Genomic DNA, 18,681 nt, shown 5'->3' on the forward strand with positions numbered 1-18,681 from the left:
TGAGAGTTGGAACTATAAAGAAAGCTTGATTGTCAAAGAACCAATGCTTTTGAACTGTGGTGTTGGAGAAGACTCTTGAGAGTCCCTTGGACTGCAAGGAGATCCAACCAGTCCATCCTAAAGGACATCAGTCCTGAATATTCATTGGAAGGACTGATGCTGAAGCTGAAACTCCAATACTTTGGTCACCTGATGCAAAGAACTGACTCACTGGAAAAGACCCTGATGCTGGGAAAGATTGAAGGCGGGAGGAAAAGGGGACGAAAGAGGATGAGATGGTTGGATGGCATCACCGACTCAATGGACATGAGTTTGAGTAAGCTCTGGGAGTTAGTGATGGACAGGGAGGCCTGGAGTGCTGCAGTTCATGGCGTCGCAGAGAGTTGGACATGAATGAGTGACTGAAGTGTACTTAAAGCTCTTCTTCACACCTTAGGACAAAACTGTCCCTGATGCAGCAAACATTTAAGTGTTGGAGGGTGTACGAGAAAGGAAAAAACTAGAAGAAACTGTGTGAAATAGCTCTAGAGCCGACTAGAAGAAAAAGCCTATATATGAGAAAGAGAGGAATAAAGGAGAACTGCCAAATTTACCTAAAAGGAAAAAAAAAACTTCCACACAGAAAAGTACCATAAACAGAGTACAAAGATAGTAGACAAATTGAAGAAAACTTTTAAAACATTTGAAAAGTCAATATTTTTAAAGAGTAAACAGCATCCTCTTAGACATGCTTCTGCTCTATTCCATAGGTTTGGATCACCCTGTTTTCATTTTTGTCCGTAGGTAATTTTTAATTTCCTCTTTGGTTTCTTCAGTAGTCCACTGGCTGTTTTAGTAGCATGCTGTTTAGCTTCCATGTGTCCCTGTTTTTGCAGTTGTTGTTTTTCCCCATATAGTTGATTTCCAGTCTCATAGTGTTGGAAAAGATGCTTGATACTTTTTTAATTTTCTGAAATTTACCAAGGCATGTTTTGCAGCCATGCACGTGCTCTATCCTGGGAGATGTTCCATGTGCACCACAATGTGTATTCTGTAGCTTTCAGATGAAATGCTCTCTATATGTCAATTAAGACCATTTGGTCTAATGTGTCATTGAAGGCCTGTTTGATTTTCTATATGGATGATCTTTCCATTGATGAAAGTTGGCAGGGGGGAAGGTAAAGTCTCCTACTATTACTGTGTCACTGTTGATTTTTCCTTTTATGTCTACTAATATTTAACATATATTTAAGTGCTTCTGTGGTGGGTGAATGGATATTTACAATTATTATATCTTCTTATATTTATACCTTGATCATTATGTAGTATCCTTCTTCGTCTCCTGGAACAGTCTTTAAAGTCTATTTTGTATGACATAAATATTGCTCCTCTGGCTTTCTTTCTTTTTTTTTTTTTTTGATCTTTGGTTAGCTTTTATTTATTTTTTTTAAATTTTATTTTATTTTTAAACTTTACATAATTGTATTAGTTTTGCCAAATATCAAAATGAATCCATCACAGGTATACATGTGCTCCCCTTCCTGAACCCTCCTCCCTCATCCCTCCCCATACCATCCCTCTGGGTCGTCCCAGTGCACTAGCCCCAAGCATCCAGTATCGTGCATTGAACCTGGACTGGCATCTCGTTTCATACATGATATTTTACATGTTTCAATGCCATTCTCCCAAATCTTCCCACCCTCTCCCTCTCCCACAGAGTCCATAAGACTGTTCCATACATCAGTGTCTCTTTTGCTGTCTCGTACACAGGGTTATTGTTATCATCTTTCTAAATTCCATATATATGCGTTAGTATATACTGTATTGGTGTTTTTCCTTCTGGCTTATTTCACTCTGTATAATAGGTTCCAGTTTCATCCACCTCATTAGAACTGATTCAAATGAATTCTTTTTAATGGCTGAGTAATACTCCATTGTGTATATGTACCACAGCTTTCTTAGCCATTCATCTGCTGATGGACATCTAGGTTGCTTCCATGTCCTGGCTATTATAAACAGTGCTGCGATGAACATTGGGGTACACGTGTCTCTTTCCCTTCTGGTTTCCTCAGTGTGTATGCCCAGCAGTGGGATTGCTGGATCATAAGGCAGTTCTATTTCCAGTTTTTTAAGGAATCTCCACACTGTTCTCCATAGTGGCTGTACTAGTTTGCATTCCCACCAACAGTGTAAGAGGGTTCCCTTTTCTCCACACCCTCTCCAACATTTATTATTTGTAGACTTTTGAATAGCAGCCATTCTGACTGGTGTGAAATGGTACCTCATAGTGGTCTTGATTTGCATTTCTCTGATAATGAGTGATGTTGAGCATCTTTTCATGTGTTTGTTAGCCATCTGTATGTCTTCTTTGGAGAAATGTCTATTTAGTTCTTTGGCCCATTTTTTGATTGGGTCATTTATTTTTCTGGAGTTGAGCTGTAGGAGTTGCTTGTATATTTTTGAGATTAGTTGTTTGTCAGTTGCTTCATTTGCTATTATTTTCTCCCATTCTGAAGGCTGTCTTTTCACCTTGCTGATAGTTTCCTTTGATGTGCAGAAGCTTTTAAGGTTAATTACGTCCCATTTGTTTATTTTTGCTTTTATTTCCGATATTCTGGGAGGTGGGTCATAGAGGATCCTGCTGTGATGTATGTCAGAGAGTGTTTTGCCTATTGGATTTGGATTTGCATGGAATAACTTATTCTATCCTCCCATTTTCAGTCTTTATGTATCTTTACATCTAGAGTCTCTCATAGGAGTCTTGTTTTATATGTGGGTCTTGTTTTATACCCATTCAGCCAGTCAATGTCTTTTGGTTGGAGAATTTAGTCTGTTTACATTTAAGGTAATTATTGATATATGTGTTCTTAATGCCATTTTGCTAATTGTTTTAGATTTAATTTTGTAGGTCATTTCCGCCTCCCCTTCTTCTTCTTTCCTCTTGTGCTTTGAAAACTATTTCAGTGTTGTGTTTCAATTCCTTTTTCTTTTTTTGTGTGTATATCTATAAAAGATTTTTGGTTTGAGGTTACCATGAGGCTTTTGTATAGCAATCTATGCATATACATGATTGTTTTAAGTTGTTCATCTCTTAGTTTCAAATGCAATTTAAAAACCCTGCACTTGACTCTCCTCCCTTCATGATTACTGTCTTTGATATCACATTTTACATCTGTTTCATGAATCCCTTAACTGCTTATTGTGGATATGGATGATTTTACTACTTTTGTCTTCTAATTTTCCTACTAGTTTTGTGTATGGATGATTTCCTACCTTTACTATATGTTTGCCTTTACTGGTGAGCTTTCCAAATAATTTTTTGTTCCTAGTTGTGTCCTTTTTTTTTTTTTTTTTAAACCTGGATAAGTTCCTTTACCATTCGTTGTAAGGCTGGTTTGGTGGTGCTGAACTCTTAGCTTCTGCTTGCCTGTAAGTCTTCCCAGGTGGCACAGTGGTAAACAATCTGCCTGCCAGTGCAGGAGACTTAGGAGATGTGGGTTTGATCCTGGGTCAGGAAGATCCCCTGCAATAGGAAATGGCAACCCACTCCAGTATTCTTGCCTGGAAAATTCCATGGACAGAGGAGCCTGGCAGGCTATAGTCCATGGGGTCACAAAGAATTGGACATGACTGAACACACATGCAAAGCTTTGACTTCTCCATCAAATGTGAATGAAAGACTTGTTAAATATAGTATTCTTGGTTGTACATTTTTCTTATTCATTACCTTAAATAAACCATGTTACTACCTTCTGGTCTGCAGAGTTTCTGCCGAAAAATTAGCTGATAGCCTTATGGGAGTTCCCTTGTATGTTATTTGTTGCTTTTCCCTTGCTGTTTTTAATAGTCTCTTCTCTGAAAGTGAAAGTTGCTCACTCTTGTCCGACTCTTTGCAACCCCACAGACCATACAGTCCATGGAATTCTCCTGGCCAGAATACCAGAGTGGGTAGCTATTCCCTTCTCCAGGGGATCTTTCCAACCCAGGGATTGAACCCAGGTCTCCCAAACTGCAGGCTTACCAGCTAGCCACCAGGGAAGCCCAAGAATACTGGAGTGGGTAGCTTATCCCTTCTCCAGGGGATCTTCCTGACCCAGGAATCAAACCGGGGTCTCCTGCATTGCAGGTGAATTCTTTACCAGCTGAGCTACCAGGGAAGCCCATTCTCTTCTCTATTTACCTTTAATTTCTGCCATTTAAATTACAATGTGTCTTGGCGTGTTCCTCTCTGGGTCAATTCTGTATGGGACTCTGTGCTTCCTGGACTTAGGTGACTGTTTCCTTCCCCAGGTTAGGAAGCTTTTAACTTTAATGCCTCCAATAATTTGGGATTCCTACAGTGCAAATATTACTGCACTTGATGTTGTCCCATAGGTTTCCTGTGTGTGTGCTAAGTCCCTTCAGTGTGTCCAAGTCTTTGTGACCCTATGGACTGTAATTCACCAAGCTGGTCCTCATTTCCTTTCATTCTTTTTTCTTTCAGCAGTAGTGATTTCCAATACTCTGTCTTCCAGCTCACTGATCCATTCCTCTGTATCATTTAACCTACTGTTTATTCTTTCTACTTTTCTACTCTTTATTACTTCCAGCGATTTTTTCATTCAGTTACTGTATTCTTCATCTCTGGCTGTTCTTTATACTTTCTGACTCTTTGTTAAATACTTTTAACCTTCATTATATGCATCTATTCTTTTCCCTAATTAAACATAAAAGCTTTTGAATAGGAAAGGAAACCAATGACAAAATGAAAAGACAACCTACTGAATAGGAGAAAATATATGCAAATGATATGACCAATGAGGGATCAATACCCAACATATATGAACAGCACATACAAGTCAACATCAAAAAAGCAAACAACCCAATTAAAAGATGGGAAGAAGAACTGAACAGACATTTTTCCAAAGAGGATATGCAGATGGACAATAAACACATGAAAAGATGCTCAATATCAATAATCATCAGGGAGGTACAAATCAAAACCACTTGAGATATCACTGCACACCTCTTAGAAGAGCTATCATAAAAAAGAATGCAAATAACAAATGTTGGCAAGGATGTGGACAAAAGGAACCCCATACACTGTTGGTGGAAATGTAAACTGGTGCAGCCACTATGGAAAACAGGTTTCTCAAAAAACTAAAAATACAGCTACTATGTAACTCAGCAATTCCACTCCTGGATATATCTCCAAAAAACTAAAACACTAATTTGAAGAGATACATGTACCCCAACGTTCATAGAAGTCAAGATATGGAAGCAACCTAAGTGTCCACCAACAGATGAATGGATAAAGAAGATATAGGGTATGTGTATAAACACATACACACAAGAATACTATTCAGTTATGAAAAAGAATGAAATCTTGCCATTTGCAGCAACATTGATGGACTGGAGGGCATTAGGCTAAGTGCAATAAGTCAGACAGAGAAAGCCCAATACTGTACATCACATATATGTGGAATCTAAAATATAAAACAAACTATTGAATATAACAAAAAAGAAGCAGACACACAGATACAGAGGACAAACTAATGGTTACCAAAGTGGGGTGGCAATATAGGGGTGGTTGAGTGGGAGGTATAAACTGCTGGGTATAAAAGTGAAGTGAAGTCATTCAGTTGTGTCTGACTCTTTGTAACCCCACGGACTATAGCCCACCAGGCTCCTCCACCCATGGAATTTTCCAGGCAAGGAATACTGGAGTAGGTTGCCATGTCCTTTTCCAGAGGATCTTCTCAACTCAGGGATAGAACCCGGGTCTCCCGCATTGTGGGCAGACACTTTACCACTGAGCCACCAGGGAAGCCCACCGGGTATAAGTTAGGCTACAAAGGTGTATTGTATAGCATGGGGAATATAGCCAATATTTTGCAATAATTGTAAATGTGGTGTAATCTTTAAAAATTGCATTAAAAATAAAAAATTTTAAATAAATAAAAAAGACAACCTGATAGAACTGAACAAAGAGTAAGTAAGTAATTAAAAGAATATTAAAATGGCCAAACATTGAAATCACATCAAATCAAGAATTTACTGGACTTCTATGTTATTCTTTTTGGGGGCGAGAATTTAAACATTAGTCAGTCTCTGTATATGAGTGAACTTGAACACAAAGGCAGCAACTTTAAAGCCAAGAAGTAAGAAATTCCAATCTTTCAGAGCCTTAATTTATGAACCCAGCAACTAATCCTTATGTGTTAAATAACTACATCACATAATGGTATGCTTTCTTTTTCAAGGTTTGTTGAGAAGTCAGAATTATAGGATTTTAAAAACATACTCATTAATTCATGACCTGAATTATAATCAAAAGTAGGATATACCCCTAAGTCAAATAAGTGAAACTGCGCTATGAGCTCAGTCTACTTGTTCAAGGCAGAGAAGGGATAAACATCTTTGTTTCCTCTGCAAATTCAGCCCATTCATTATCTGGACTGTAAATGTTTCGTGAATGCAACTTGAATATTTATTTGCTCAAGTAACCCAAGAAGAGGCAAATGCATGCATAATTCTGTTATATTCTCTTCTAATGTGTACTAATGACATTTTGGAGATTATTTTACACTTATTAGGTGGAACTTAGTAAGAGGACTCTAAAAGAGTATTATTATAGATTATTATTCTCCAGGGAAAAAAGGATACTGTGTCCTATCTGAAACTTTGTTTTTAAAGTGATGCCGCATGTTACCTCAGTAATTTCTCCATAATGAACCATAGACACAATGATCAAAATACTGTATTTCAAATGTAAAACCATTTTAATTGTGCAAATTAAGAAACTGGTTGGCGTAATTATGGTCACACCATTATTCTACAATGTTTAACTTTATGAAGCAGCAAGTGAATGCCCACCTGGTCAAAAAGCATTACTCCTCATTACAATAAACTTTTTTGTCAAAATAGAAAAACCCACCCCAAAATTTATATGGAATCTCAGGGGACCTTGAAGAGCCAAAATAATATTAAAGAAGTACAAAACTGATGACTCACACGTCCTGATTTCAAAACTTACTACAAAGCTACTAAAATCAAAATAGTGTAATACAGGCACTCTAAAGACATACAGACCAACTGAATACAACAGTCAGTCCAGAAACAAACTTTCGCACATACAGTCAAATGACTTTTGACAAGGTTGCTAATAAGACCATTCAATGGGGAAGGACAGCTTTTTCAACAAATGATACTAGGGAAAAGTGGATATCCATAGCCAAAAGAATGAAGCTGGACCCTTACCTAACACTGTATACAGAAATAAACTCAAAATGGATCAAAGATCTAAGACTATAAAGACCTAAGACTGTTTCTTTCATCAAAGAAAACACAGGGCAAAAGCTTCATGTATTGGATTTGTCAACAATTTCTTGAGTATGACACCAAAGGCTAAGGCAACTAAAGAAAAAATACACAAACTGGACTTCATGAAAATTTATACTGTTTTGTGCATCTACAGACACCATCAACAGAGTAAAAAGGCAACCCACAGAATGAGAGAAAATATTTACAAACCATTTTTCTGATAAAGGATTAATTAGAATGTACAGAGAACTTCTAAAAGTCAACAACAACAGAAAACAACTTGATTAAAAAATGCGCAAAGGATTTGAGTAGGTATTTCTCTAAAGCAGATATACAAGTGGTCAATATGCACATGAAAAGATGCTCAACATGAATAATCCTTAGGGAAATGCAAAAAAACAAAAAAACCTACAATGAAATACCCCTCACATCCATTAGGGTGGCTGCTATAAAAATAAAGAAGAAAAATTACAAGTATTAGAAAGCAGGTGGAGAAACTGGAACACTTGTGTATTATGGATAGGAATATAAATTGTACAGCCACTATGGAAAACAGTATGATGGTCCTTCAAAAAGAATAAAAACATAATTACCATATGATCTAACAATACCACTTCTGGGTATATACTGAAAACACTGAAAGCAGGGTCTTGAAGAAATATTTATATGCTCACATTCATAGCAGCATTACTTACGACAGCTAAAATGTAGAAGCAGCCCAAGTGTCCCATCAAAAGGTGAATGAATAAGTAAAATGTGGTATACACACACAATACAATATTCAGACTTGAAAAGGATGAAAACTCTGACATATGAGACGACATGGATGAACTTTGAGGACTGTTTCACTTGGTTAAGGTCTTCCCTGGTGGCTCAGTTGGTAAAGAGTCTGCCTGCAATGTAGGAGACCTGGGTTCACTTGGTTAAGTGAAGTAAACCAGGAACAAAAATACAAATACTGTTATTTCACTTATAGGGAATGCCCAGAATAATCAAAGTCACAGAGACAAAAAAAAAGTATAATGTCGGCTGCCAGGGGCTGCTGGAAAGATGGGAATGGGAGGTTATTTTTTAATGAGTATAGAATTTCAGTTTTAGCAGATGAAAAGCATTCTGGAATGAGTATAATATTGGCTGCCAGGGGCTGCCAAAAAGATGGGAATGGGAAGTTATTTTTTAATGAGTATAGAATTTCAGTTTTAGCAGATGAAAAGCATTCTGGAATGAATAACTGTTTTGGTAACACAACATAATGAATGTATTTTATACACTTAAAAATGGTTTGAATGGCAAATTTTATATTACGTGTACCTTACCACAGTATAGAAAAAAAAAAGAAACTGGAGAAAAAAAAGAAAGTTACTAATGCTCTCCTTAGAAATGTTTAGGAGATTCCATGGTGGTCCAGGGGTTAAGAAACTGCCTTGCAATGCAAGGGACATAGGTCTGATCCATGGTCTGGGAAGACGCCACATGTCTTGGAGCAACTAAGCCTGTACTCCACAACTACTGAGCCCGTGCTCTGGAGCCCAGGAGCCACAACAACTGAGCCTGCTGGCCACAACTACTTAAGCCCGTGCACACTAGAGCCTGTGCTCAGCAACGTGAGAAGTCACCATAAGAAGCCTGAACACCGCAACTAGAGAGCAGTCCATGCTCTCTGCAACTAGAAAAAGCCTGCACACAGCAACAAAGACCCGGCATAGCCAATAAATACATAACATTTTTAAAAAAGAGAAAATTTTAGGATATCAAAATAAAAAATTGCTTCAAGTTTTATATAGTAGTTTTATTTTCAAAGCAAATTACTCAATACATTTTAAAACAAACAGCCTTTTGACAGAAATATAAAAAAAAAAAAAGCATTATGCTAAGGCCAGAATTATTAAACCTATATCAACGAGTGAGGGAATGGCTGACATATAAAATATAATTATCCTGAATTTCACCAAATATTTCCCCCAAATCAATGAATACTTTATTAATCAAATTATCATAAAAGCTAAAACTGAAGTTAAAATTTTCACTACAATCTTAAAAAGCAAATTACCTTAAGATTGTCAAGGTGTCTTTCAATTTTTGAATGTGCATATTACAAATTTTATTTAGTAACAAAACTACTGCATCAAATTTGTCTTTCATGAACAACCTCCAATGGAATTTCATACAACCATACTGGAGATACCCTACTGCCCTGACAACATAAAAAGACTCTTTTGGAAGAAGGGAAACAAGGAAGGATATCCGGGAAAAGTGTTCAAAAATTATTTTGAGAGTTTTAATACATACCAGGCTCCAATTTTATAATTTTTACTGCAGCCAACTCTCCCGTATGTATATTTCTGGCCTAAAAAAAAACGAAAATAAAAATTTTAAAAAGTCTGTCAACTATATAAGTTACTTGGTACTTTGTTAACTAGCTACTTATGAATCAGGCTTTTAACAAAGCTGAAAAATAAAGTCTTTATTTCCAATGAAATGAGAATAATAATTTCCCCAGTAAGGAAAAATATAGAAAAAATACACACACACACACACACACACACACAACTACCTTTAATCCCACCACTGAAGGACAACTACTGTTTAAAATTTTGGTTTCCTTCCAAGTCTTTTCTTACACTTAACTTTTCTCAATTAAAAAAAATACTCATGGTTTTTATATATTTTATAAATACAGTCATAGGTCATTAAAAAATAAAAATATCAAATTGTGTATCTTACTATCCAGAGGAAAAAAGCTAACATTTAGTCTACGTGTTTCCTTTTTTGCCCTGTGTGTGTGTGCTCAAATGTGAATGTATTGTACAAGATGTGTCATCACAGTCTTCTACAATATGGTTTGCAGTTCAGTTCAGTCATTCAGTCATGTCCAACTCTTTGTGACCCCATGGACTGCAGCACCCTAGGCCTCCCTGTCCACCACCAACTCCTGGAATTTACTCAAACTCATGTCCATTGAGTCAGTGATGCCATCCAACCATCTCATCCTGTCGGCCCCTTCTCCTCCCACCTTCAATCTTTCCCAGCATCAGGTTCTTTTCCAGTGAGTCAGCTCTTCACATCAGGTGGCCAAAGGATTGGAGTTTCAGCTTCAACATCAGTCCTTACAATGAATATTCAGGACTGATTTCCTTTAGGACGGACTGGTTGGATCTCCTTGCAGTCCAAGGGACTCTCAAGAGTCTTCTCCAACACCACAGTTCAAAAGCATCAATTCTTCGGTGCTCAGCTTTCTTTATATTGTGCAACGCTGACTAACTTTCCATTGATGGTACATATAATTTAACTCATCTGCTATTAATGGACTTTTAATAGGATTAGGATTTAATAGGACTTAGGATTTAAATATTATTTTGGAATTAGAAATATATATATATCTTATAGCTTTATATCTATCCATAGCCTTGATTATTTCCCTCAAGTAAATTCCTAGAAGAGAAAATATTTACCACTTAACAAAATATCATGGACAGACAGTATAAATAATACTTCAGTGATTATCACAGCAAATATTTTAGCACATATCAAAGTCTATCAGTAAGGCAACCTATAAGCATAATTGTTACGTCAAAAGGTATGTGGATTTAAAATGGACATATTGCCATATTGCTCTGAAAAAAAAATTACTGGGATTTATACTCATGCCTTAGAGAAGGAAATGGCAACCCACTCCAGTATTCTTGCCTAGAGAATCCCAGGGACAGAGGAGCCTAGTGGGCTGCCGTCTATGGAGTCTCACAGAGTCGGACACCACTGAAGCAACTTAGCAGCAGCAGCAGCATACTCATGCCTAGCTTAGATGTTAAATCTGTGTCTGCCAAGTTCTATTATAGGTACAGATTTGTATTAGTTTTAAAAAATTATGTATTTTCTCAGTGCAATATATAATTTTAAGTGGTTCATAAAACCATTCTTACTGCTAGATATTAAGGATATTATACATAGTTTTTTCATTATTTAAGATTTTTTTTTAATGGATTCTAATGAAATGACTAGGTCTAAGGGTATAAATATGAACGTTTAAGGCATCAACACATACTGCCAAAATGGTCTAAAAACATTGTACTGACATACTGTCGTGTATATTCACTCAATCGTGTCTGACTCTTTGCAACTCCATGGACTATATAGCCCACCAGCCTCCTCTATTCACGAATTCTCCAGGCAAGAAGTGGATTGCAATTTCCTTCTTCAGGGGATCTTCCCTACCCAGGGATCAAACGCAGGGCGCCGGGTCTACAGGCGGATTCTTTACCATCTGAGCCACCAAGGAACATATTAGATGATGCTAATATGAGTGTTCATTTTATTACACCCAGTGGCACACCATATGTGGAAATGCAATTTAATAATCTAGAACATTTTTCACTTCAGTGTATTAGATTTGAATGTGAATTTTCATACACATAAAAAATAAGGAGCATTTGATAAAACAGGACAGTATGATTACACTTTTTTTGCTAGATTAAGTAGGTCATATTACCAAAGGAGAAAGGGAAAGAAAAGGGAAGGGAACAGAACAATGACAAAGACTTCAGGAAAGATAGTGTCAGAAGGGATATTTTTAGAAATGACATATAGATGGTGAGAAAAATAAAAGCATGGGGACAGCGATGCAGAGGCAGTCACAAACAGAAAGGTAGAAGAAAAAAAGGATTTTTTTCTAGAGAAAGGTAGAAGAAAAAAAGGATTATTTCTACAGTAGCAGTCTCAAATATTTTGTGATAAGTTCATATATTTTCCTCATCTATCATGGTAAACAGGGTAAGGAGAAGTCTCAGGAAGAGAAAACATTTGACCTCACCCCTATCAATGGCTACCCTTCCCCCAACTGCAAACACATTTAGAAAAATGGGAAGAGGACAGCCAGAAGCCTCACAACCATTCCTACCTCTCTTCCTCCCTGTCCTTACCAAAAGAATCATCTTGTCTTTTTCCAGTTCCTAAGGTCTTTCAGCATTTTATATCCATGTAGTAGAATATTATTCAGTGATAAAAAGAAATGGAGGGAGTAGGAGGGAGTTTCGAGAGGGAGGGGGTATATGTGTGCTTACATGGCTTATTCATGTTGTTGTACGGCAAAAATCAACACAACACTGTAAAGCAATTATCCTCCAATTAAAAATTTAAAAAAAGGAATGAGCCATAGAATGGACACATGCATACGTATGTATGAATCTCTTCGCTGAGTCCCTAACAATCACAACATTGTTAATCAGCTATACTTCAATATAAAAAAATTTCTTTAAACAAAAAACCCCAAAACAAAACAACAACAAAAAAGAAATGAGTCGTCAAGCCATGAAAAGATATGGCAGAACTTTAAATGCATATTAAATGAGAAAAATCAGTCTGAAAAAGCTATATACTATAAGAGTCCAACTATACGATATTCTAGAAAAGACAAACAATAGAAAAAGGAAAAAGAACAATGGTTGCCAGGGGTTTGGGTGAAGAGTGATGAACAGGTGAAGTGCAGAAAATTTTCAGAATGGTGAAACTAGTCTCGGTATGAAACTGTAATGGATACATGTCATTATGTATCTGTCAAAATCCACAGAACTGTACAACATAAAGAACAAATCTTCATGTAAACTACAAACTATAATAATATATCAATACTGGTTGAATAATTGTAATAAATATACCACACTTAATGCAAGATGTTAATAAAAGGGGAAACTGTGTGGGTGGGTGGGTGAGGTGTGGATACATATAACTATGTATCTGCTCAACAAGTCTATAAATAGAAAACTGTACTAAAATTAAGCCTACTATTTTTAAAAGAATACATATAAAATTATATTAAGTATATTCATATTTTCAGACATATTGAGCCAATATTTATGATTAGAAACAATACAAATATGTTGTATTTCAATTTAACAGACCCAAAATGAAGATGCAGGAACCAAGGACACCGTTTCCAAGAGATTCTAAGAGACTCTGAAAGGAACAGATCACTGAAAAGTTTGAACAATCACAGAATCACATAAAATAAAGATGGTATTTTAAAATTCAGCTACACCATGTATAAGCCAAAATATATTTGTCATTACAGAAAAAAAGTAAAGAATAAAAGCTAAAGGTTCCACTGACAGGATAAACACTTAAGTGTCAGTCTCCATTTTGAAGACATATTTCTGTTTTCTCCAAATGAAGACCCGATGGGCAAAAGTTCATACTCTGTAATTTTCCAGCTGGATTTTTAAAACAGAAAGCAGTACCAGGCTCTTTTATAATGAAAGGCAAAGAGGCTTTCAAAAAAAAAAAAAAAAAGATCTTCTAAACAGAGACTTTACAGATTCAATTTACTAAAGAGATCTTTCAGAAAATTAACTATACAATTTCACACTTTGATCCAGTGGAGTCATACGTAGTACTAGTTTTTGAAACCCAACATTTCCTTTTGACAAATTAAGTGTCAATACACCTAAAGAAACTAGATATTCTCAAGTATTTTTGTTTCTTAACTTTAACACACAGGAATTTGAAGATTCTGTGCTGCATTTCTAAGAGGAGCTAATAAATAACACAACACCTCTACAAGAAGATCTAAATTATTTCTGATTCCCACTTATCTTAGAGGTTATTGCTATACACTAACACTTAAACTTAAGGGTATACTAAACACCCAAAAGTCTAATAAAGTATTTCACTATAGTTTATTTAACTCTTTATTAATCAGGAATTAAAATTATTAGATGAAAAAGATAATAATAAATGGGATCAGTGTCACTATACAATCCATAGAAGAGCCTTCCTATTTAAATTTATTTTCTATCCTCTTTGCCAGGGTACTTCCCTTATCTCTTAATATTTCCAAGTCAATTTACTACCAGAGAAGTACTTTTACTCAAACTCTTCCATCTCGGATTTTTAATGCATAGTGAAACATTAAATTTCTGCTTGTACCAAGAAGCTGTTTGTCCTCCTAACTAAACCATTTCTATTTTAACAGTACTATGCAGTTGTCAATTTTGTAAACCATGAACTTTCCCACATGCTGTAAGATTTTTAATGTGACTAAAAAATAATTAAACTTCTGAGTTATCAACAAAGAATATAAAGATATGATTTAAGGCATAGTCTATACCGAAATCAGATTGATTATATTCTTTGCAGCCAAAGATGGAGAAGCTCTATACAGTCAGCAAAAACAAGACCAGGAGCTGACTGTGGCTCAGACCATGAACTCCTTATTGCCAAATTCAGACTTAAATTGAAGAAAGTAGGGAAAACCACTAGACCATTCAGGTATGACCTAAATCAAATCCCTTATGATTATACAGTGGAAGTGAGAAATAGATTTAAGGGCCTAGATCTGATAAATAGAGTGCCTGATGAACTATGGAATGAGGTTCGTGACACTGTACAGGAGACAGGGATCAAGACCATTCCCATAGAAAAGGAATGCAAAAAAACGAAATGGCTGTCTGGGGAGGCCTTACAAATAGCTGTGAAAAGAAGAGAAGCGAAAACAAAGGAGAAAAGGAAAGATATAAACATCTGAATGCAGAGTTCCAAAGAATACCAAGGAGAGATAAGAAAGCCTTCTTCAGCGATCAATGCAAAGAAATAGAGGAAAACAACAGAATGGGAAAGACTAGGGATCTCTTCAAGAAAATCAGAGATACCAAGGGAACATTTCATGCAAAGATGGGCTCGATAAAAGACAGAAATGGTATGGATCTAACAGAAGCAGAAGATATTAAGAAGAGATGGCAAGAATACACAGAATTGTACAAAAAAGATCTTCACGACCAAGATAATCACGATGGTGTGATCACTCACCTAGTGCCAGACATCCTGGAATGTGAAGTCAAGTGGGCCTTAGAAAGCATCACTATGAACAAAGCTAGTGGAGGTGATGGAATTCCAGTTGAGCTATTCCAAATCCTGAAAGATGATGCTGTGAAAGTGCTGCACTCAATATGCCAGCAAATTTGGAAAATTCAGCAGTGGCCACACGACTGGAAAAGGTCAGTTTTCATTCCTATCCCAAAGAAAGGCAATGCCAAAGAATGCTCAAACTACCACACAATTGCACTCATCTCACACGCTAGGAAAGTAATGCTCAAAATTCTCCAAGCCAGGCTTCAGCAATATGTGAACCGTGAACTTCCTGATGTTCAAGCTGGTTTTAGAAAAGGCAGAGGAACCAGAGATCAAATTGCCAATATCCGCTGGATCACAGGAAAAGCAAGAGAGTTCCAGAAAAACATCTATTTCTACTTTATTGACTATGCCAAAGCCTTTGACTGTGTGAATCACAATAAACTGTGGAAAATTCTGAAAGAGATCGGAATACCAGACCACCTGATCTGCCTCTTGAGAAATTTGTATGCAGGTCAGGAAGCAACAGTTAGAACTGGACATGGAACAATAGACTGGTTCCAAATAGGAAAAGGAGTTTGTCAAGGCTGTATATTGTCACCCTGTTTATTTAACTTATATGCAGAGTACATCATGAGAAACGCTGGGCTGGAAGAAGCACAAGCTGGGATCAAGATTGCCAGGAGAAATATCAATAACCTCACATATGCAGATGACACCACGCTTATGGCAGAAAGTGAAGAGGAACTCAAAAGCCTCTTGATGAAAGTTAAAGTGGAGAGTGAAAAAGTTGGCTTAAAGCTGAACATTCAGAAAACGAAGATCATGGCATCCCGTCCCACCAGTTCACGGGAAATAAATGGGAAACAGTGGAAACAGTGTCAGATTTTATTTTTCTGGGCTCCAGAATCACTACAGATGGTGACTGCAGCCATGAAATTAAAAGACGCTTACTCCTTGGAAGGAAAGTTATGACCAACCTAGATAGCATATTCAAAAGCAGAGACATTACTTTGGGAACAAAGGTTCGTCTAGTCAAGGCTATGGTTTTTCCTGTGGTCATGTATGGATGTGAGAGTTGGACTGTGAAGAAGGCTGAGCACCGAAGAATTGATGCTTTTGAACTATGGTGTTGGAGAAGACTCTTGAGAGTCCCTTGGACTGCAAGGAGATCCAACCAGTCCATTCTGAAGGAGATCAGCTCTGGGATTTCTTTGGAAGGAATGATGCTAAAGCTGAAACTCCAGTACTTTGGCCACCTCATGCAAAGAGTTGACTCATTGGAAAAGACTCTGATGCTCGGAGGGATTGGGGGCAGGAGGAGAAGGAGACGACAGAGGATGAGATGGCTGGATGGCATCACTGACTAGATGGACGTGAGTCTGAGTGAACTCTGGGAGTTGGTGAGGGACAGGGAGGCCTGACGTGCTGGGGTTCATGGGGTCGCAAAGAGTCAGACACGACTGAGCAACCGATCTGATCTGATCTATCTCATTAGTGAGGAAGATGAAAGTCCTCCCATTCCAGTGATTCTTCCCCCTCACCAATCTAGTGCATTCCCTTGACTACCAATTACATCTTTCAAGTTCTCTCATCTTAATTGTCAGGGTTCCATGGTCCACCACTCCATTTATAATCTCTCCCTTACAAACATCCTTAAATTCCTTCTCTTCTTATCCTCTATCATGCTAGTCTAGCAAAATCCTTATCTGATTAAACTTGATTATCACTAGTTCCATACTGATATTGAACAGCTAAATGTTATTGGGAAAAAAAATTACAAAATCACACTAACGGGCCTTACTTTCAAATCATTACACAAACCTCAAACTACAACTTCTCCACTAGGTTTGATTTTCTACTCTTCGTAAAAAAATACTTTATACTTCTCTCTTGAAGCCATTAACCTAAGCCTCTGTTACTCACTCCTCTGTTACCTATCCATTAGGATACTCTATTTACTGAATTTAAGTCCCTATGAACAGAGTCTCATCTTTTCTTTATCTAACATTCTACTATGTAGTCCTATGGCTTTAACAACCATCTCCAGGATTAATCTCTCCTCACCCAGCTCCAGACTCCTAAATCCATGGAAACCTGACACACATGCCAACCCTAACATATAACATTCAATTATCCCTGCTCCACACTTTCATCCTCACAAATTCCCAAGTAAAATAAAATTTACTGCAGCCAGTCAGTTGCTTAAGCACAAAACCCAAGGTCATTCTTCATTTCTTTCCTTCACATTCCTCACATCCAATAACTCAGAAAACACTGGTATTTTAAAAATATAAAGCAAATTCATTAACTTCTGTCTACCTCCTCTGCTATACTCCACTCCAGCTTGTCTCCATTAGGAATCAGCAAACTATTTAATGTGAAATGCAAAGGAACAGCAAGTCGAGGATAATTCCTACTTTCTGGATTGTACAAGTGAATAAACACTGTGATTCCATTCACTAAGATGACAAACACACAAGATGGACACATTTCACAGGTGAAGGGGAAGGACAGTGAAGGTACATAGATGAGGGGCTCAGATACGAACATATTTACATTTCAGGTTCCTAAAGATGAGCCAATTCATTGGAAAAGACTCTGATGTTGGGAAAGATTAAGGGCAAGAGGAGAAGGGGGAGAAGAGGATGAGATGGTTGGATGGCATCACCAACTCTATGGACATGAGTTTCAGCAAACTCTGGGAGACAGTGAAGGACAGGGAAGCCTGGCTACAGTACATGGGGTAGCAGAGTCAAACATGACTGAGCCACTGAACAACAACAATAGAAAACTAACTGCATATAATATGGAATATCCTGTAAGCCACTTAATAGCTCCTAAAGCTCAAGAACTAACATGGATTGGAGGCAGTCTGGGCATCATCAACAATACTGAATCCAGGCCAGTAGATGAGATAACCTAGGAAGAGTACACAGAGGAAAAAAAATTCAAGAACAGAAATCCTAAAATATTACTGACATGTACAGGATAGTGAAACCAAACTCTCCAGGATAGATTAGATGCTAGCCCACAAAACAAATCTCGATAAACTTCAGTTCAGTTGCTCAGTCATGAAGAACAAAATCATAGCAAGCATCTTTTCCAATGACATTAGATTAGAAATGAACTACAAGGGGAAAAAGCTGCAAAAAATACAAACACATAGAGGCTAAACAATATGCTGCTGCTGCTGCTAAGTTGCGTCAGTCGTGTCTGACTCTGTGGGACCCCATAGACGGCAGCCCACCAGGCTCCCCCATCCCTGGGATTCTCCAGGCAAGAGTACTGGAGTGGGCTGCCATTGCCTTCTCATATGCTACTAACCAGTGAAGAAACCAAAAAGGAAATTTAAAAAGTACCTGGAGACAAATGAAAATGGAAACACAGCCATCCAAAATCTACAGGATGCAACATAAGTAATTCTAAAAAGAGTTTATACAGATACAAGCCTACCTCAGGAAACAAGAAAAATCTCAAACATCTAACCATACACCTAAAGAAACTAGAAAAATAAGAACAAACAAACCAAAAGTTTGAAAAGGAAAAGAAATAATAAAA

At 37.2% G+C, this 18,681-nt stretch overlaps 1 protein-coding gene across 2 annotated transcripts in view; it reads right to left on the minus strand.

Moving 5' to 3' along the window:
• The window catches only part of MAP4K5 (mitogen-activated protein kinase kinase kinase kinase 5), a 126,891-nt gene that overhangs the window by 89,293 nt on the left and 18,917 nt on the right, over positions 1–18,681 (minus strand). For both annotated transcript variants that reach the window (XM_005211730.5, NM_001191128.1), the window contains one exon: positions 9,571–9,628. In XM_005211730.5, the coding sequence (XP_005211787.1) occupies positions 9,571–9,628 (58 nt within the window). The remainder of the gene's footprint in view (positions 1–9,570; positions 9,629–18,681) is intronic.

Source organism: Bos taurus, chromosome 10 (genome assembly GCF_002263795.3).
Source record: "Bos taurus isolate L1 Dominette 01449 registration number 42190680 breed Hereford chromosome 10, ARS-UCD2.0, whole genome shotgun sequence".
NCBI lineage: Eukaryota > Metazoa > Chordata > Mammalia > Artiodactyla > Bovidae > Bos > Bos taurus.